Here is a 21,848-nt window from a genome sequence, read left to right on the forward strand (position 1 = left end):
ATATATATTTATTATTATTTTTTTTTTTTTGAGTACAGTTAGTGGTATATCCAGAGAGGCAATTGCAGATTAGGAAGTGAAGTGGAGACTAAATAGTTGAGTTTTGTATATATTCACACATATTTACATACTTAAATGAATAGATTGAATGCTGGGCTCAAAAATCTGCATAACGCCTCATTCAGACTAGCAGTGACTTTGTAGCTGCCTGTCGCTCCGGGTGGCGACCTGCTGCAAACGCGACGGAGGTCTGTGGACATAAACAGTCAGTTGACTCTTTGCCACTGCGAGTCACTCGTAATGTGAATGAGGCTTTAATCTGCAGTTTTGTGTGGGTCTATTCATCAGTCGATTAATGTATTGAGTAAAATATATTTTTAAATAATGAAAATTATATTGCACAGCTAGAATGTTTTCCTGCAAAAATAGAAGACTTTTGCTTTTTGAATGCTTATGAAGCGTGACATCAAAAATAATTTGAAGCATATACAAAGAAAAAAAAACAGCAACACTACACTCAAAACAATCTTTTTGCTGCTTGTTCAAACTACTTATTTAAATAAAATACAGTTGAAACTAAGTTTTTCGGGACTTATTGTTTCATGTTCAATCCACTTAAATTTGTTATGTTAACTTAATCGATGTTTGTTGAGTCAACATGAATGAATTGTGTGCAGATTCTACAGCATTAGGTACTGCAGCAGTAAATTATTGGTTTTTACTTGAGATACTGTGGGTAAATAATACTTTAACCCCTTGCCAACTGAAACATTTGTACTTATTGCATTTAATATAATATTATACTCAATATACAAAAAAGAAGTTACAACTACCCCAAGTTTCCCTTGATCCCCTAATCTCCATTAAATTGCCACTCTTGAAACAAGGTTAGTCTCTGATTTAGCAGAGGCCTTCACAGTGGAATGAACCACCAACTATTCCAGAATGTTTTACACAACGAATGCCCTACCAATCGCAACCCAGTACTGGAAAACACCCATACACACACACACACACACATTATGGCTAATTTCACGAGATCACCTGCTCAATCAATTGCGTCAACATGGTAAGTGATTTTAGCATATCTGTCCTGAAGCAGGGGCCCGAGCTGTCAAACCCCTAAGAGAGCTTGGACCTCTCGTCCTTGAAAGAGGCTTAACTTGAGCTCCAAGTATGAGTGTTCAACCCCTCCCCCTCTTTTTTTTTTAAACAGAGGAGGAGATGGGGAGGTGGATGGATGCCAGAACAAAAGCCAAACTGAAGCAGTGCAAGGACCGCTACTTATATACACAGGTGATAATAAACTGAGCCACCTGACTGATCAGGCTCCTCCCAAACTTACATTAGGAACTTTATTTAGTTCATCCAATTAACCAATATACCACATGTCATTTGGACTGTGAGGGAAACCGTAGCACACGGAGGAAACCCACACGCCAACACTGGGAGAACATGCAAACTCTACACAGACATGCCAACTGACCCAGCCGAGACTCTTGCTGTGAGGCAACAGTGATAACCACTGAGCCACCGTGTCGCCCCTTACTTTAAACATTTATTTACAATACATTATTTTTGTTATCATACATGAATATCATGTCAATGTCAAGATAATGTTTAAAAAAGGTTCAGCAATTATCGCAAACAAAATCTCATGCTATTATATGCTTAATATTTATTTAAGTTTTTTTCTTAACACCCCAAAAGTTTTTTTGCTCAGTATCAGGAATATTTCAGCTATTTTTAAAGGCTCATTTCTGCAGTGTAACGTGGGAAGCTGTAAATAAAGTGACAGATGCGAACGCAGACACAGCTGTCATGTTTATCTCTGAGGGCAATGAATGGCTCTGGGCTGCTCCTCTGAGACTGCCTGGCCTTGAAGTCGATGCTTCTCGGCTTGGAGGAAGTTAATGCATTAATGTCTAAATCTTCCTCGCGCCACTTTGTTGAGACTCACAGAGAACGGGCTGGGATTAGTTGTCACACTTGTTACTCCAGAGAATATTTATCAGGATGGGTTCAATACAAGTCATTTTTTTGTACAGGAGCACAGCTAGCCTACAAAAAAGAGCTGTTTCACTGTTATTGTCCAGGCACAAATATACAGATGGTTGAACATGCCTTTAGTGTCAACATGCCCTAATAACAATGCTAAAGTACTAAAAATACAGCTTTAGGGTTATAACAGCTTGTTCATTGAAGGAGTATTACTTAAAGGTTCATATTAGCAGCCTAATGGCACATAATACTACCTCAAGTTAGAAATATGCAACTTTCAGGGGTAGATAAGGTACTAAGTTGTCTTTTTAAGGGCACTGCGTCAGTGACAAGCTGTTCTAAAGGTGCAATTTTTGTACATTTTTCCTGACAGTGGGGTATTTTCACAACGGGTATCTGCCATTTAAAAGCCTGTTACTGGCTATTTAATGGCTCTTCGGCTAAATTTAGAGATTCAATTCAGTATAATCGGACATAAATGGAGACAACGTTAAAGCCATTACACAATTGTTTTGGTCAGCAGATTGGCTTTTAGATTGGATTACATATTAGCAAAACTTGATAAACATGTGACAAGTTTAAAGTTTGGTTACAATCTATAGTTGACCTCAATTTAATATATATTAGTGTAGATTCCCCTTAGTCATTTTGGTAACACTTTACAATAAGGTTCATTAGTTAATGCATTTACTAACATGAACTAATCATGAACAACACATGTACAGCATTTAATAATCATAATTGAACATTTACTAATGCATTATTAACATTCAAGTCCATACTTTTTAACAATAATGCACCATGAGTTAACATGAACTAACAATGAACAACTGTATTTTCATTATCTAACGTTTATTAACATGAATAACTACTGTTGTAAATGTTTTGTTCATTGTTTGTTTATGTTAGTAAATGCATGACTTAACATTAACTAATGAACCTTATTGTAAAGTGTGACCGTAATATTTTTTGATTTATTTTTCTTCGGCTTAGTCCCTTATTTATCAGGAGTTGCCAAAGCAAAATTAACTGTCAACTATTCCAGCACATGTTTTATATAGTGGATACCTTTCCAGCTGCAACCCAGTACTGGGAAACACCCATACACATTCACATTCTCACACACACTCATACACCGATTTATTTTATTGAATTCACTCATAGTTGCATGTCATTGGACTGTGGGGAAAACCGGAGGTCCTGGAGGAAACCCACGCAAACTAATTCGAGCCTCGGCTGGTCAGTTGGCATTTCTGTATGGAGTTTGCATGTTCTCCCCGTGTTTGCAAGAGTTTCCTTCAGGTGCTCCGGTTTCCCCCCACTGTCCAAAGACATGTGCTATAGGTGAACTAAATAAACTAAATTGGTTGTAGTGTATGTATGCAAGAGTGTATGGGTGTTTTCCAGTACTGGGTTGCAGCTGGAAGGGCATCTGTCGTGTAAAACTTATGCTGGAATAGTTGGCAGCCCCTGATGAAAAAAAGGGATTAAGCCAAAACGAAAATGAATGATATAGTGCACAAACAGTTTCATAACTGATAAAAACGTGTATATATATATATGTATGGCCAGTAAAGTCACCTGGTTTTGTCAGAATGTTAAAGTTGAAATGTTGTTGAAGTTAATGTTGTAAAGGTTCAGGTTTTAGTGTTAACTGTAACCACAATAGAGTGGAGGAACTGTGACGTCACCTTGTAGGCTTATCGGCTGCTAGCATAAAGCTGGATCCCCCCATAAAATCCCAATAGGATTTTCCCATAGACTTTTCGAAGATTGCAAATAATGATCTCTGTGTTCAAACACAGTTCGTTACACTTACACGTTTTGTCCAATCGGATAATCCTCACACAAAAATACAACTTTTAGCACTTTTGGATCTTAAATGCAAACATTTAAATGCATAGCATTAGGCTATAAATGGACTACGGTGCCTTCGGGGTGCTCGCCTGTAACATCAGCACCGCCGTGCTACAGACAACTTCTCAAGCTTTTTTTTTAGAAATATGGTCCATGACAAAGATTTACTCTCTAAGTTTATTAATCTACGCTATATATTATAAACAAATAAATATGCAAAAACACACCTGTATATAGACCTACAGGCCATTTAGGGAAATACATTTTGTTTTGCTTTACGGTTGTTGTAAAAGTTTAAAAACTGTATGTAAAAATGTGCCTAACTATTATTATCATAAGACATATTTAAATAAGTGTATTGCTTGCATGCATATAGCTTGTTTACCTTAGTAACAGACGACAGAAATGAGGCGTGAAGGACATTGCCTGCAAGTTCCATCATGGACACAGAACAACATTCAATATTCTTTTTTGTCACAAAGTACAGCGGAAATTCAACTCAACTCAATTCACCTTTATTTGTATAGCGCTTCTACAATGTAGATTGTGTCAAAGCAGCTACACATAGAAGATCATAGTAAATTGGAACAGTGTAGTTCAGTTTTTAGTGTTTAAGTTCAGTTCAGTTTAGCTCAGTTCAGTGTGGTTTAATAATCATTACTGAGAGTCCAAACACAAGAGCAAATCCATCGATGCGTAGCTCTACCAATCCCAAACCATGCAAGCTAGTGGCGACAGCAGCGAGGGAAAAAAAAGAAAAAAAAGAAGAAGAAAAACAGCCCATACAGTCACATCTGCTATCCATTTTAAGGAGGAGTGTAAATATTGCAGTTATGACAGAGTTAAATGTGTTCAGATGAAGAAGGAAAATTACACGTTGATCACATTAAAATGACAGTTAATATTTATGGGTTTTTTTTCACATTAATTCACACGCTTGCATTACTGAGAGCAGAGCAGCACTGGTAAGCAGTATCTTCATATTATCAATTTATTAATATAAATGATCAACAAATTAATCTGCATTGACAGTCTTTACAAGTGAAGGCATTATCTACACACAGTATGAACTCTCAATTTAAAAAATACTACAAACTATAAAATACTATTCATGAAAATACTTAAATAACAATACGGAGACCCGGAAGGGACGTTATTTGGGGAGAGAGAAAAACTGGGAGAGAGAAAAAAAACATATTTTTAAGGTTTTTGCATTCCCTAGCAAAGATTTTGCGTTATCTCACAAAGATGTTTTGCGTTCTCTCACAAAGATGTTTTGCGTTCTCTCACAAAGATGTTTTGCGTTCTCTCACAAAGATGTTTTGCGTTCTCTCACAAAGATGTTTTGTGTTCCCCCGCAAAGATGTTTTGCGTTCCCCCGCAAAGATGTTTGCATTCCCTCGCAAAGATGTTTTGCGTTCTCTCACAAAGATGTTTTTTGTTCCCTCCCAAAGATGTTTTGCGTTCTCTCGCAAAGATGTTTTGTGTTCCCTCCCAAAGATGTTTGACGTTCCCTCCCAAAGATGTTTTGCGTTCTCTCGCAAAGATGTTTGCATTCCCTCGCAAAGATGTTTTGCGTTCCCTCGCAAAGATGTTTTGCGTTCCCTCCCAAAGATGTTTTTTGTTCCCTCGCAAAGATGTTTTGCGTTCTCTCACAAAGATGTTTTGCGTTCTCTCACAAAGATGTTTTGCATTCTCTCGCAAAGATGTTTTGCGTTATCTCACAAAGATGTTTTGCATTCTCTCACAAAGATGTTTTGCGTTCCCTCACAAAGATGTTTTACGTTCCCTCGCAAAGATGTTTTGCGTTCCCTCGCAAAGATGTTTTGCGTTCTCTTGCAAAGATGTTTTACGTTCCCTCGCAAAGATGTTTTGCATTCTCTCACAAAGATGTTTTGCGTTCCCTCCCAAAGATGTTTTGCGTTTTCTCACAAAGATGTTTTGCGTTCCCTCACAAAAATGTTTTGCGTTCCCTCACAAAAATGTTTTGCGTTCCCTCCCAAAAATGTTTTGCGTTCCCTCCCAAAAATGTTTTGCGTTCCCTCCCAAAAATGTTTTGCGTTCCCTCACAAAAATGTTTTGCGTTCCCTCCCAAAGATGTTTTGCGTTCTCTCACAAAGATGTTTTGCGTTTCCTCGCAAATATGTTTTGCTTTATCTCACAAAGATGTTTTGCGTTCCCTCCCAAAGATGTTTTGTGTTCCCCCGCAAAGATGTTTTGCGTTCCCCCGCAAAGATGTTTTGCGTTCCCTCCCAAAGATGTTTTGCGTTATCTCACAAAGATGTTTTGCGTTCCCTCACAAAGATGTTTTGCGTTCTCTCACAAAAATGTTTTGCGTTCCCTCGCAAAGATGTTTTGCGTTATCTCACAAAGATGTTTTACGTTCCCTCGCAAAGATGTTTTGCGTTCCCTCCCAAAGATGTTTTGCGTTCCCTCGCAAAGATGTTTTGCGTTCCCTCCCAAAGATGTTTTGCGTTATCTCACAAAGATATTTTGCGTTCTCTCACAAAGATGTTTTACGTTCCCCCGCAAAGATGTTTTGCGTTATCTCGCAAAGATGTTTTACGTTCCTTCGCAAAGATGTTTTACGTTCCCTCGCAAAGATGTTTTGCGTTATCTCACAAAGATGTTTTGCGTTCCCTCGCAAAGATGTTTTGCGTTATCTCACAAAGATGTTTTGCTTTATCTCACAAAGATGTTTTGCGTTATCTCGCAAAGATGTTTTACGTTCCCTTGCAAAGATGTTTTGCGTTCTCTCGCAAAGATGTTTAGCGTTCCCTCACAAAAATGTTTTGCGTTCCCTCACAAAGATGTTTTGCGTTCTCTCACAAAAATGTTTTGCGTTCCCTCCCAAAGATGTTTTGCATTCCTTTTTCTAGCAAAACTGTCTCTCCACAAACACTTCCTGTTCACTTTATTCATGTAAACCATCCTGTTTTTGCCGAAATTTTCCAGTATTTCACCATTCTATTCCACTTTCTTTACATTAAAGCTATGCATCGATCGTTGCCTTTCATATGCAACCTCTGAACCAGTGAATGCATGTATAAGCGCTGATATCACCAAATCACTTTCATATTGTTGTTTTTTTTAGTTATTAAATGACAAAAGATTGACAGCTTGTCAGAATTCATCCGGTTTTAAACAGCTTGAGCATTCATGCCTAAACATTTTTAATTAAAACTGACAATTCCACTAAAACATGCTCTCAGGATCATCTTTTGCTTTATTTACTTCTCCGTAAAGTCTTTTTTGTACAGTGCGCTTGTGAAAAGTGTCCTCAACATGAAAAACAGAAGCGTGTACTAAAACGATAATCCTAAAGATTACAAATGAAGGACACAACAGCACACACACACCCCCACACACACTCACTCATAACAAATTTGTGCTGTACTCCCACATGCGCATGACATCAACCTAGCCGTAATTACAGGGCATAATTAAAAATGTCTAATGAATTATTTGATAAGTAGTAATTAGTATTTGATTTGTGAGGCTGATAAACACAAGTTTGGTCTGCGCACTTCAAACAGCCGGTGAGACTTTACTGTATGGAGGCCGCTTAAGAAGGGGCCGATTTAGTTGCTATGGAAACTGATTCACAATGGGGAGAACAGAGTGCTGACTAACTGTACATCTTTTTTTTTCCTTTTCTTTTTTTACCCACAAATCCCTTCACTTTATGTGGGCGGAATGAGCCATCAATGAATATGACCGGACGCTATATATGATATATGTGTGATTGTGTTTATTAAATCAAAGCATGGAAGTGTGCGCACCTAATTGAATATGTACATACAGTGTGTACGCTGCAGTGATTTTCTGCGATTCAAATGCTGATTCTCACTGTAAGCATGTGACGTTTTCTCCACGTATGGATCCGTGTGTTTCATGCCGCAGGGTGAGAAAGTAAAGGTGAGCTGTGATTTAATTGACAGGTGGCTTAATCTCGAAGCATGCCAGACTACGGAAGCATGAGGCAGAGAGCAAAGCGAAAGACTAACTTTGTATATCATTTCTTACATAACACGTCTCACTCTCTCTCTTTCCGTCTTTGCTGCAGTAGACACCAGCATTCATTCTTTTCATATCATAAAAAGCCGATTTGCACCAGCAAACTTGCTTCTGCAGACTGATGCACACAGACACACACACACACACACACTGAAGCACACATCAGTTATCGCACAAGCCAAAGCCCTTCATACTGCGCAAATATTCCACTAGTGCACACACACACACACACACACACACACGCGCACACAAACTGACAAAAGATGAGTGTATTGAATATATAGATATATTCCGTTGAAGTGAGAATTATTAGTCCCCCCCCTTTTTTTCTTTAAATATTTCCCAAATCGTGTTTAACAGAGCAAGGAAATTTTCACAGTATGTCTGATAATATTTTTTCTTATGAAGAAAGTCTTATTTGTTTTATTTCGGCTAAAATAAAGGCAGTTTTTAATTTTTTAAAAATGATTTTAAGGTCAATATTATTAGCCCCTTTAAGCTGTATATTTTTTATGATTGCTATATATTTTGATGATGATGCTATATATATATATATTTTTTTTTTTATGTCTACAGAACAAACCATCATTATACAATAATTTGGCTAATTACCCTAACCTGCCTAGTTAACCTAATTAACCAAGTTAAGCCTTTAAATGTCACTTTAAGCTGTATGAAAGTGTCTTGAAAAATATCTAGTCAAATATTATTTACTGTCATCATGGCAAAGATAAAAGAAATCAGTTATTAGAGATGAGTTATTAAAACTATTATGATTAGAAATGTGTTGTAAAAATCATCTGTCCGTTAAACAGAAATTGGGGAAAAGATAAACAGAGGGGCTAATAATTAAGGGGGGACAATAATTCTGACTTCAACTGTAAATAACCAGGGCCAGACATAATCTGTGGACATTTTTTGCTATTTCTGTTGAGAATTTTATAAAACATCTACGTATTTATGCGGAATGATTTTAGTAGTATCATTAAAACGTGATATATGAAATTAAAAATAATATATTTTTAACTTTTAATCAATGCTTAAAATGAAAATCCATCTAGATCCACTTATTTGTTAAACAAAGCAAGTCTCTCATAAAATATATCTACTTAAAGTCAGAAAATTTTACTATATGAACTGTATTGTAAATAACAATTTTCATATTAGTCAATATTATTACTGAAATTCATTTAAAAACTGAATAAATATGAATTTACACACATTTACGCAAGTAAACAAATATACTCAATAATGGGCTAAAAATTTGCGGATTTCTGTGCTTGCAAATTCTGTGTGGGCCTACTGTATATATAACTCTGCGGTTTACATCTGAATTAAAAATAATAAAACTAAACAATAAAACATCCTTGTGTGTCAATTAAAAAAGTTAAAATAGGACCACGGTGGACAAATATCTAAAAAATGCAAAAAAAAATAAATAAATAAGATCATCAATATAATTAATATTTTAATAACATAAATATATAATAAGGCCAGTAAAGTCACCAGCTTTTGTCAGAATGTTAAAGTTGAAATGTTGAAGTTTATGTTGTGAAGGTTTCGGCTTTAGTGTTATCTGTAACCATAACCGTTTAGAAACTTGTATGGTTTGTAAATAGTTTGTATTAAGTATATGGAGTTTAATATTTTTCTGTTTTTTTTAAAGAATACTTGAAAATTGGTGTGATAACATTTCTTCTCAAATTAACATATAAATGTTGTCATTTACAGTATTTTGTGGCATAAAAATGGTACTACGTTTTTATTTACATTAAGTTGTTTAGCAGACACTTTTGTCCAAAGTTATATATTTTTCAAAGTTTATATATTATTTTTATCATATATTATATTCACTTTTAGACAACACAATATCAATGATTTTAAATCCTGGTTTTCTATCAAAACAAATTCAAACCATTTATTATTCTGATCAATTGTCATTTTCTGAAAAAAAAATTAATAAAGAAGTAATATATGTTTATTATACATAAAATATAAAATATTAGGGCTATTTGACACAAAAATAGAAATTCTGTAAACAATTACTCATCCTCCACTTGTTTCAAACCTGCAGCCATTGACGTCTATAGCAGGGGCAACAATACTATGGAAGTCAACGGCTGCTGCTAACATTCTACAAAATATCTTCTTATGTGTTTAATAGAAAAAAGAATGTCAAATTCCTTAATCCAAGAAATTGTGTTCCTATTTATGTTTTGTTTATCACCGTGGTCATGCAAGACATGACATTTCACATGTAGCAGAAGAATGCCAATAAAACTCAACTTTGCTTGACGTAAGATTAGCAATATCATTCTGGGGTACTGATAAAATAAAATTCCAATTTTTAGCATATTTGTTGCTTGATGTGTGTTATCATAAAACTCACCGGTGGTCTCCACGATCCCCTCTAAGATAACCACAATCTCAAATTGCTCTGTTTGCATGGACCTGAGCGAGAGGTCGTAGAATGGGCTCTTGGAGTCGATCACATGGCAGATTGTCAGAGGAGACACTAAGAAAAGCTGGTCAGCTCCGGTACTGAACCCAACATCCAGCTCAAGTTGATCCAGAGGCAAAAACTCGCCCTCGGGAGTCTGACGGGACTAAGAGGAAATGTAGAAAAAAGAGAACTATTTAGGAAAAAACAGGAAAACGATGGAGTGTATGAGTCAGTATCTTTACGCAAGGCAGTAGCAATGTCAAAGGAATAGCTCACCAAAAAAATCAAAATCATTTACTTGTGGTTTTAAACCTTTACGAACATATATATATTTTTGTTAATCACAGAAGAAGATATTTTGAGTGCTGGTTGCTGGCATTGACTAAAAGATTACTATGGATACATTAAGTGTCAGCTACCGGCATTCTTCAGACTATCTTCTTTTGTGTTCAAAAGAAGAAAGAAACTCAAACAGGTTTGGAAGGACGAATAAACGACAGAATTTTATGGGTGAAATATGCCTTTATACATGTATGTGCCTTTATCAAGTATTAAAAAAAAAATAGTGGTGAAGGAAATAGTTTAATTATACTGAAGGGATCATTTTTACTTCTGCCGTTTTAAAACAAACATACATTCCCTCTTATTTGTATGCCCGATATCGAAAAAATCAAATGTTTCAAGTCTTCTTACATTCACATGGCATGGATCGTAGCTTTTTTTTGCCTAAAAACAGTAAAATTTGGCTGGGGGGAAACACAAGTAGATTACATTACCGTCAGTTGTTTAACATATTCACTGTTTTTATTTTACCTTGGTCTCTTTCAGCTTGTATTAAAACTAATTCTTTGCACTGGAAGCCATGCACTCTGCTTATGTGCACTTAAAAAGATGATTTTTTATTGCAATTGGTGGTACTATGAGGAACCTTTAACCATCCATATATTTCCTTTCCACAAAACTATTATTTATTCTTTTGTTTAGAATGTTTAAAATAACCTTTTTAGAACTGTTATTTGAATAACTTTTATAGAAGTGTTATTAAAATATCTTAACCAAAGATATATCTTTTATGACATCACTGTAAAACTCCTCTTTTGGAACCTTTATTTTGTAAACTCTGCCTAATTAGATTATTACCAAATATTAATTGTTTTATGATCAAAAATATTTTTTAGACTGCTGAGGTTGACTAGCCTATGTTATCCTGACCAAAAAAAAGCTAAAGGAGAACAGTACAGGTGGAAATATGGGAACATTTGCCCATTTCTAATCACTGGTGGGGGTGTGCTTGTCCTCCTCAATGTCTGTGGTAGTGACTCTCAGGTCCAATGTATTTACAGTGTTTGAAAAAGGAAAGTCACATGGAGTGGATCGATACTTTGTCCACGGTAGGTGGGCAAATCAAATTACAGGTCCTTCTCATTTATCAGGGCTTGAGGTAAAGCCTATGTTGAGGCTAAACGATGAACCTTAGATTGAACCTTTTGAATAATCAATTAAATGCATCATACTCGCATGTTATGATTAAACATCAATTGAATGTCAAACTGTGATATTTAACATTCTAATAAATAATATGTTCTGTGTGACTTTTATTTAACTGGTTGGATACTCACTTTGAGCAGTTTGCAGCGTATTTGAGCGGAGACCATATGGCTGTTGCGCAGGTTCCCCACGCGGAACATCAGGGTCAGTTTGCCGTCACGCATGGAAATCGCCGCGTGCTCGCTGAACATGAGCGTCTCCGCGCGTTTCTTCGGCTGGGACATCTTGATGAACATGCAGCCGATTAGAAAAGCGTCCACTATAGAGCCTAGGATGGACTGGAAGAGGAAGAGAATGATGCCTTCCGGACACTTGTCTGTAATGTAGCGGTAACCGTATCCGATAGTGGCCTCGGTCTCGATGAAGAACAGAAAAGCGGAGGGAAAGTTGTACACATTGGCCACGCACGGCGTGTACTTGTCGTCGTGGGCCTGGTTCATGTCTCCGCGTATAAAAGCAATGACCCACCACATAGAAGCCATGAAGAGCCACGCCACCGTGTATGTGAGGATGAAGATGAAAAGGTTCCAGCGCCATTTGAGGTCCACGAGCGTGGTGAACAGGTCGGACAGGTACCGGCTCGTCTCTCCTCCCAGGTTCCCGTGCTGGACGTTACAGCGGCCGTTCTTGTCCACAAAGCGCTGACGTTTCCTTTTCTTCTCGGGGGCCGCTTGGTTGAACCCGCCGCCGCTGGACGAGGTGGTCACCACCTGATAATCATCCCCAAATTTTTTCCTCAACGCGGACATCCTTCCCGCTTAAAGTTGTCCCGAATGTACGCTTAGTTCCTGACAGAAATGTTTTCGGTTTTCCTCACACTTCAGGCGCACCAGTCTCCCGCATTTCTGGGCAGACAAAAAGTTATTTATAAGGCTTACCCTGCAGGAGTTTGTCAATAACAGCGCGTTTGTCTTGGGATGGAGCGACGCAGATCTCCTCGTCTTCTCCAGATCCGCATAACTAAAACAGACTCTCTCAGCCCTATGTGGAGAAATATGGATGCGAGTAATTTGTAATCTCAGATTGGCTTGGCGCAGTCTAGCACTTGTGCGTTGGCACCCTCCTCCTCCTCCACCTTCATCCACTCCTCCTGTTTCCCCAGGTGTATCGCACCAATTTAATAAGACGGTAGTTGGTAGACGCCCTAAGGATCCGGTCCAAGTTTTAACTCGCCGCCTCTGCTGTTCCTCACAGCTGGCATAGGCTGTTATCTGATTCTCTTCGTCTTCTCACTGTTCTCGGTTCCTGCGCACTGCGCGCCTCCAGCTCTCCAACTCCATCTCCAGCCCCGACACATAAGAGAAACTTCTCTGAGAGGGTGGTGGAGATGAAGCTGGGGGAGGGATGAACACGTGTTCCTGTGTTGGGTGCATCTCTTGTTTTTTTGCTGCGCTGTTATTATGCTTCTCTAAACGGTGCTGCACATATAACGTACAGTAATCTCTGCAAAATCACTGCACTATATGCACATTACGAGGGTTTGAGGGGTCAGTTAAGTCTTCGCCACTCTTCTCTCTCTTACCCAAGTGAATTTGTAAAAATTTAAATGCAATTTTAGGGACTGTTAATTGAGTTTTCAGATATTTTATTATTCGCAAAAGTTAGTCGTTAAATACTCGCTTTCTGTATTTGCATAAGGAGGTAACCATAGCAACAGCAGCTGCTTGAGCACTTTTGTACATCTACAAATTTACATATCACAAAACAAAAAATATATAATTACCATTAACTCTACCAAGAATATCCGCATTTACATGAGATTTGAAATTTAGTGCATTTAAACCTGACCTCTTCCAGCAGTGCTGAATGCATTATTCATTCATTTTCCTTCAGCTTAGTCCCTTTATTCATCAGGAATCACCACATCGGAATGAACTGCCAACTTATTCAGCATATGTTTAACATAGTGGATGCCCTTCCAGCTGCAACCAGGTACTCAGAAACAGCTGGATGCATTAGTATTTATAAAATCCATTCCCTATAGGGATTTTTTTTATTATTGGGAAGTTTAAAAGTCGTATATGACAAGAATCATTCATTCATTCATTTTCTTTTCAGCTGAGTCCCTTTATTCATCGGGGTTGCCACAGCAGAATGAACCGCCAACTTATCCAGCATGTTTTGCACAGCGGATGTCCTTCAAGCTGCAAGCCAGTACTGGGAAACATCTGGATGCATTAGTATTTACAAAATCCATTTCCTATTGGTATTTTTTTATAGGGAGGTCTTTCTTAAAGCCGTATATGACACAAATCAAATCAACCAAATATGAGGTGAGTCACAAGCTCACAAACTTTTATTCAAAGCAGAAGTATTTGGAAATCTGACAAAACTTTTACCATTTTAGAATTCTAACTTACTTAAAGACCAATAGAAAATTATGGTTTGTGTAGTATGAAAAGTATGAAGGAAACCTCCTATATCTGTCATGATGACGTTATCACATGACCTATTAGTGTCAGTTGCACCGCATCACTCTCATTCAGAAATTCCCTACCAAGGCCTCATGGGATAATAATGTTCATCGAACATGCACTTCAGAATCTCAGCAGAGGTAGAAGGTCATCCGGGTAGTGGTTACTTCTTGCCTGCTGTATTTTTAATACTATGAGTTTGGATCACTTGACTCACACACTGTTTTTCATGCAAAATAAATTAGTGAAGCAATTTTAAATTCTCTGTGTACTCACCAGCATTAATCGTGCACATAACTACAATCCTACGGAGCATGACATAATCAAATTAAAAATCACCGGAAAATACAGAAGAACAATATGCCTATAGATTAAGCATTTGGGATTATGTAATCAAGTGCTAAACATGAATGGGTGGAGCTTAAGATATCTCGGTATGTTCGACTTTAAGTACTACACAGATCAATTCGTTGATGACACCAAAGACCTGCAAGAGTGTTCAGAAAGCAGACAGCTCTGTTTGCTTCTGAATCATTCTCGCAGTACTTTGACATCAGACACCAATGGGCTATATGCACAGCGTCTTTGGGGTGAACAGTTAATGTGATTACTTTTATTTTTATAAGTTTTCTGTTGTAACATCAATAATGTAATTTAAGTACAATACAATCATTTAAATAAACTTAAGTATTCATTGAATTGTTCAAGCGTAAAATGAGATGAAAGGTTTAAGTGGCAAGCGCAGAAACTCCATTGAAATACGTTGGTAATTAATTTCCATATTTTAAAGACACAAACTGAACAATGGGATTTAATTTATTGCTTCTTGTTTGCTTGGAGACCCACTTTAGATTGCACATCAATTAGGAAGTGAAGATCACTAATTTTTAAAGAAACCAGATCTTAAACGCGATGATTTTGTCGCAGTTTTTCTGGAAGCACTTGAGCTGGCTTACTGAAAACGAAAAGTCCCTGTTCTTGTATACATTATTGGTCTGCGTGCGCTGCTCTAAATTAAACACTTATTATTTGGAGCTCTCTTCCCACTGAAACCTTCTGATTGGTGGAATTTGTGCACAGCATCATGGGTAATGTAGTATTTCTGCACAAATGCTGCTATCAAAGATCGTTGTTTTAAAAATTAATAGGAACAGATGGGTAATAAACAAAAGCACAAAACAAATAACAACATTAAATCTAGGCATGGGGTGACCATTTTCAAGGTCAAGGTTTTCAAACCCGCAACGTTTTTTGTTATACCGTTCCTACGGTATATGTAAGATTTATTTATTTATTTATTATTTATTTTTTAGTACAACAGTATCTCCAGCAGAAAAGACACCCAACGGTTAAATTGTAAAAAAAATCAGTGTTTTTTTGAACATAAAAAAGCAGAAGTTTTTATTTAAATTATTTAGCCTGACATGTTTACTGTTTCAAAATATTTTAAAGTTTTTCAAAATAAAATATATCGGCTGTGTCCGAAATCGCCTACTACTCAGTAGGTACTGCATTTGAATTTGAATGTACTACTCGAGACGATGCAGTGGCGCAGTAGGTAGTGCTGTCGCCTCACAGCAAGAAGGTCGTTGGGTTGCTGGTTCGAACCTCGGCTCAGTTGGCGTTTCTGTGCGGAGTTTGCATGTTCTCCGGGTGCTCCGGTTTCCCCCACAGTCCAAAGACATGTGGTACAGGTTAATTGGTTAGGCTAATTTGTCCATAGTGTAAGAGTGTGTGTGCATGTGTATCCTTTCCAGAGATGGTTTGTGGCTGGAAGAGCATCCACTTTGTAAAACCATCCTGGATAAGTTAATAATAATAATAATTCCTTACATTTATATAGAGCTTTTCTGGGCACTCAAAGCGCTTTACACAGTGGGGGGAATCTCCTCATCCACCACCAGTGTGCAGCATCCACCTGGATGACGCGACGGCAGCCATTTTGCGCCAGACCGCACACCACACACCAGCTGATTGGTGGAGAGGAGACAGTGATGCAGCCAATTGAATATGGGGATGGTTGGGAGGCCATGATGGACAAAGGCCAGTGGGCAGATTTGGCCAGGATGCCGGGGTTAAACCCCTACTCTTTTCGAAGGACATCCTGGGATTTTTAACGACCACAGAGAGTCGGGACCTCGGTTTAACGTCTCATCCGAAAGACGGTTCAGAAAGTTGGCGGTTCATTCCACTGTGGCGACCCTGGATTAATAAAGGGACTAAGCCGACAAGAAAATGAATGAATGTACTACTCGACTGATAGAAAAGTACGTTCTATACAGTATGAATGTGAGTAGCTCAGACGTACTATGGATGCCATTTTGTCATCTGCATGTGACATACACACTTCACTCCCATTCATGAATTCTCTCATGGTGCATCATGGGATAGCATACCATCCATCAGATGCACACTTCAGAATCTCACCAGAAGTAGAAGGTCATCTTGGTACTTATTGCTTACTGTGTTTCAAACTCAGTGAATTCAGACATATTACTCGGCTTGCATACTGTTTTTAGCGTACTATATAGTATGGAAATATGTGATTTCGGATGCAGCCATTGTGTTCAAAGCTGAAATGTTTTCCAGACATTTAAAAAGAATATATTTTAGAGCTTGAATCACAATACTGTGAAACTGTGATATTTTATCAAAGGTTATCATACTTATACCGGCCCATGCCTAGTCAGAACTCTCAGCAGGTCCGTCTAAAAGATTATCAGCTTTTGTTAAAACAGAAATTCCCTATTGAAAAACTGAAGGAATTCTGGAGGCTGGCTGCTGTGCTCTATTGAACCGACTCTAGAGTCTGCCATCGAAAAGTAAACAGATATGGCTGAGCTGTCAGAACGCCAGTAAAGGTGTTTACATGCCGAAATTCTGCATTTTAAAGATGACTTAGTTTTATATTTCATCCTTTAAAGGCGATGATCGCGTGCTGATATCTCTGACAGAAATTTCTGTAAACAGTCAGTGCACCCTGAAGGTCATCTAATATTTTGTCCCAACACGCAATTTATCAAAAAATAATTCAGGTCCAGCCTGTAATATATTTGGGGCCTTTATATGTCAAAATGATGGATGAAGAAGATAAAGGTGATGAATATACCATCACATCAGCGTCGGATAGAGCAGAAGCAACAAGCTCCCTTTAACAAAACACATTCTTCATCTGATAAAGCATCTAAAGCTGAATGTTATGACCGCAGGGCTTATTTATGACCCAGGACGAGTACTTGTCATTTTTTTTTCCAACACAATTTTAAAACAACATCCTCTGAAACCTTATTTAACATCTCTGTATCCTGAAATTTTCCATCTCTTCCCATTTCAGGCAGGGCGCTGGAAGATAAGAACACAATTAGTGTGTTATTTTGGAGTCGTGCAAACGACTGCCAGTCTATAATGGACTGACTTCTGCTGCTCTGCAAGTGTCAGCGCTATCCATAATGGAAGACTGTGACAGAATGTCATCAGGTATATCTCTCCCGTTTTCTCCCCCGCATTAGTTTTCTATTCATATTATACAGTGGGTTGCACATTCACACATGCACAGTGCGGATTGTAGCTCTTTTGGCAGCCAAACTCAAATACAGGATGTGGCTATTTTAATCCTTTTGCTGAACCGGCGAGTTCAGGCTCTGTGTTTTTTTTGGAAGCATTCGAATCCAAATGCACCATTAGGATGCTCTGTTTGTAGTGAAGTATCGAGCTAGTGTAGAACAGGCTTAAGGGTGTCTGTGCCAAGGACATGCAAGCACCAACGGCATGTTTACTAGACAACACGCGCTCATCTAAATGCTGTAAAAGCACATCCTTGACTGTTAGCGTGGCACAACTGCTTCACGCCAGCTGAGGTTTTCCTCAAGACACCCGCTCTGTCTTCTCTAGAATGCCTTAATGACCTATAGAAATAATTATATCGCTGGAGGAGGATTGGCGGAGCATAATGAAATGTGATGAAACATGCCCAGACAGCTTCTAATGATGTCACTGGTGAGAATGGCACACGGCGGTTGGAATAATGCGAGAGGACTTTTACCACCACTGGCGCTGTAACTAAAAACGCCCTCTCGCCTTCTCTGACTCCGCGCAGGAACGTCTGCCTATTTGTTTACTAAATAGATTCATGGGCGCAGCGGGAAGCTAATGACAGGTTGAGAAGGTCCAATCAGTAACTGCTATTCCTCTCATGTGATAATCACTAGATGGCAGAGTTCGTCAGAGCGAAGCCTTTAAAAGCCCTGACATTAAACATTCTTCTCCCCAGAGCTCAGAAAGAGAAGCAATGCACCAACAGATAAATAGCAACCAACAAACTTGCCTTTTTGCTTCCAATAAATAAAGCTGTAGCATAGCCTACATTTTTTGGTTTTCTGTGAAAGACTTACTTCTTATCTAGTAGTTGATGAGCAAAATGCATATATAACAAAACAACAACAAAAAAAAAAAAATATATATATATATGTTGGGCAAACTGATTTCTTTTATCTTTGCCATGATGACAGCACATAATATTTTACTAGATATTTTTCAATTTTCAAGTAGGAAAATCAATGCATGAAAATGATTTGTTCTGTAGACAAGGGGTCTGAAAATGTTCACCTTAAATAGGTTTTACATTTTTTTATTCTGCTTTTATTCTAGCCAAAATAAAACAGATAAAAGTTTCTCCAGAAAAGAAACCTTTATGAGATATTGTAAAAAAAAATCCTTGCTCTGTTAAACATCATTTGGGAAAGGAGGGCTAATAATTTTGACTTATATAGGGTGGATTACTGTAATAGTCTCCTCACTGGCCTCCTTCTGACCAGAAGCAGGAAATCAGAGCACATCACACCTGTCCTCAGGTCTCTACACTGGCTCCCAGTTACATTCAGAATAGATTTTAAAGTATTATTACTGGTCTATAAATCACTAAATGGCCTAGGACCTCAATACATTACAGATATGCTCACTGAATACAAACCTAACAGATCACTCAGATCTTTAGGATCATATAAACTAGAAATTTCTAGTTCAGTCAAAGCAGGGTGAATCAGCTTTCAGCCACTACGCCCCTCACTGCTGGAATCAGCTTCCAGAATTTATCAGATGTGCTCCAACATTAGGCATGTTCAAATCAAGACTGAAAACACATCTGTTTAGCTGTGCCTTTACTGTATGAGCACTGTGCTGTGTCCAACAGATTGCACTATTATGTTTTTCGTTTTCTTTTTCATTCTTTTATAACCTTTTTTAACCCATTTTTAAATTGTTTTTATCTGTTTTTAATCATTTTTATTGTCTGCATTTTATGTCCTAAACTTGTCTTTTTTATTCCTGTTTATGTAAAGCACTTTGAATTGCCACTGTGTATGAAATGTGCTATATAAATAAACTTGCCTTGCCTTGCCTTATATATACTGTATAAGCAATATCACATGAGTAGCAGTGCGATATGGCTGTATATCGGCACTGGTGGGAGGCATGTGATGGCTCGAGGCCCATATCGCAGTGCTACGAGTGTGATATTGCATTTACACAACAGTTCAATGACATAATCGTGTGTATAAAAATAAAATCAAACACAGTTTCAAAAATCCCTTTGTAAAAGGAACTACTTTTTTCCTCCACTCGTTCAAAACAGCAGCTGACAGTCAGAACAGCAGAAACCATTAGTTCACAAACATCAAAAAAATCCATCAGGTAAATACACAGGTAAATCCCTTTTTCATGTTACACTATGGGTTTATAAAACACTCCGTTTTTGGCAACGCTACAAACTGTAGAGTGTCCTCTACTTGCCGCTGTATGTGGGCGGAGTAATACCAAAGATTAATTGGTAATAGACAAGGATTAAGGGTGAAGGCTGTACGAGTGCTGTTATTTGCAGAATATTGCTATCAGCCAATCAGATTCAAAAACCAGATACAACTGTTGTGTGTGTGTGTGTGTGTATGTATATATATTTACGTAGCAGATGCCCTTTCAGCTGCAAACCATCACTGGGAAACATCCACTCACTCTCACCCACACACATACACTATGGGCAATTTAGCCTACCCAATTCACCTATACCACATGTTTTTGGACTTGTGGGGGAAAGCGGAGCACCCGGCGGAAACCCACACCAATATGTGGAGAACATGCAAACTCCACACAGAAATGCTAACTGACCCAGCCAAGGCTCGAACCAGCAACCTTCTTGCTGTGTGGCAAACGTGCTAGCTACTGAGCACCCCTGCGCACCCCTGTTTTATCATAATAAATTAATTTGAAAGTTCTGTTAGAATGCTGATCTGTGCATTCTAAGAAAGTACACAACATTTTAAAGTGCCTTCGGTGTTTCCATGTTTTTTTTTATAAAACCAAAAAGGTAATCGAGGATGTACTGTATGAACTAAGCATGGCCACACAGGCGAAGGTTCGTGTCACTTGTTAAAATGGCTTATTTCTCTGGATTTAAAAATTTGTAAAAACATTTGGGATAATGTAAGTGCGCAAGTCAGCAAAATACATAACACTTCATATTTGTCTAAGTTTTTTTAATATAATATAAAACGGAGCATTATAAAAACCTCACGTGTCTTTTTTATACCCAACACAAAGGTTCACAAGAGTTTCAGATAATCACTTAAAGACTTCCAGCTATGCTTATCGCTGTATAATGAAGAAATGTGTTGACATGTAACTGTTTAAATAAGAGCAATGACTGCAACATACAGTGTTCTTTAAAACATCTCCCGTTTCATAAGGATGATATAACGCAGTGACTATTGTGACTTTGAATCAGTATATAGAACTATAAACTATAAAAAAGTCATTTTTAAATTTACTTTAAAGAATAAGGCACATATGTTCACATAAAGACAAGAAAGTGTATGTTTTGCTCATTAAAATAACCAATAGAACAGATAGAACCAATAAAAACAAAACACTGGAAAAATATATTTTGCTGCTTGTTCAAACTACTTATTTAAAATGAGTTGAAACAACAGAATTATTTAGATTTTTTTGGGACAACTTATTTGTTTTATGTTCAATCCACTTAAATTTGTAAAAACATTAAGTTAACTTAATTCCTTCATGTTGTTGGCTGCAGACATTCGAATATTTAATTGGGGCTTTTTCCTCAATATTAAGTACACAAAGTTCAGTCTTGCATCCTCTCCTTGTAAGTTCAGACTTCGCAAGTTTGATGTGGAAAACAAACTCCTGAGGACAGGTCGAGTAAATCTTCAAAAAGAACAGTGCACTTTATAACGTCATTCACATCACCTTGGCTACATTGTTTCACAATCTCAACAATAAATTGAAAAGATGATATAAAGAACTGCCTATTTTTATTTCGATATAAACAACACCAGAAATGTTGAGGCTTCATGTAGCTACATATTTTTACGATCGTCATCTTCACTGTATGCATATTTATAACAAAACAGAGCCTATAACATAACTCCCTCCTTTCACTTTCATAGAAAATACAAAACATACCCTCTGTTTTGCTGAATATTAGTTTTAATAATCAATAATGGGCATTATAAAAGTATAACAAACAATATAGAAATAAGGGCAAGCACTCAGTG

General features: G+C 37.6%; 2 protein-coding genes across 3 annotated transcripts in view; one reads left to right on the forward strand and one right to left on the reverse strand.

The window, feature by feature from the left end:
- The window catches only part of kcnj3b (potassium inwardly rectifying channel subfamily J member 3b), a 33,236-nt gene extending 20,068 nt beyond the window's left edge, over positions 1–13,168 (reverse strand). For both annotated transcript variants that reach the window (XM_087256795.1, XM_087256794.1), the window contains exons 1-2: positions 11,938–13,168; positions 10,265–10,481 (exon numbers count right to left, since the gene is read on the reverse strand). In XM_087256795.1, the coding sequence (XP_087112921.1) occupies positions 10,265–10,481; positions 11,938–12,615 (895 nt within the window). In that variant the 5' untranslated portion in view covers positions 12,616–13,168. The remainder of the gene's footprint in view (positions 1–10,264; positions 10,482–11,937) is intronic.
- Positions 1–21,587, forward strand: part of stk24b (serine/threonine kinase 24b (STE20 homolog, yeast)) — an 835,587-nt gene extending 814,000 nt beyond the window's left edge. Inside the window, exon 11 of the transcript XR_015492652.1 lies at positions 21,365–21,587. The gene's annotated coding sequence lies outside the window, so the exon portion shown is untranslated. The remainder of the gene's footprint in view (positions 1–21,364) is intronic.
- Positions 21,588–21,848: the final 261 nt, after the last annotated feature.

The sequence above is a fragment of the Danio rerio genome, chromosome 6 (assembly GCF_052040795.2).
Source record: "Danio rerio strain M-AB ecotype USA chromosome 6, GRCz13ab, whole genome shotgun sequence".
Taxonomy (NCBI): Eukaryota; Metazoa; Chordata; class Actinopteri; order Cypriniformes; family Danionidae; genus Danio; species Danio rerio.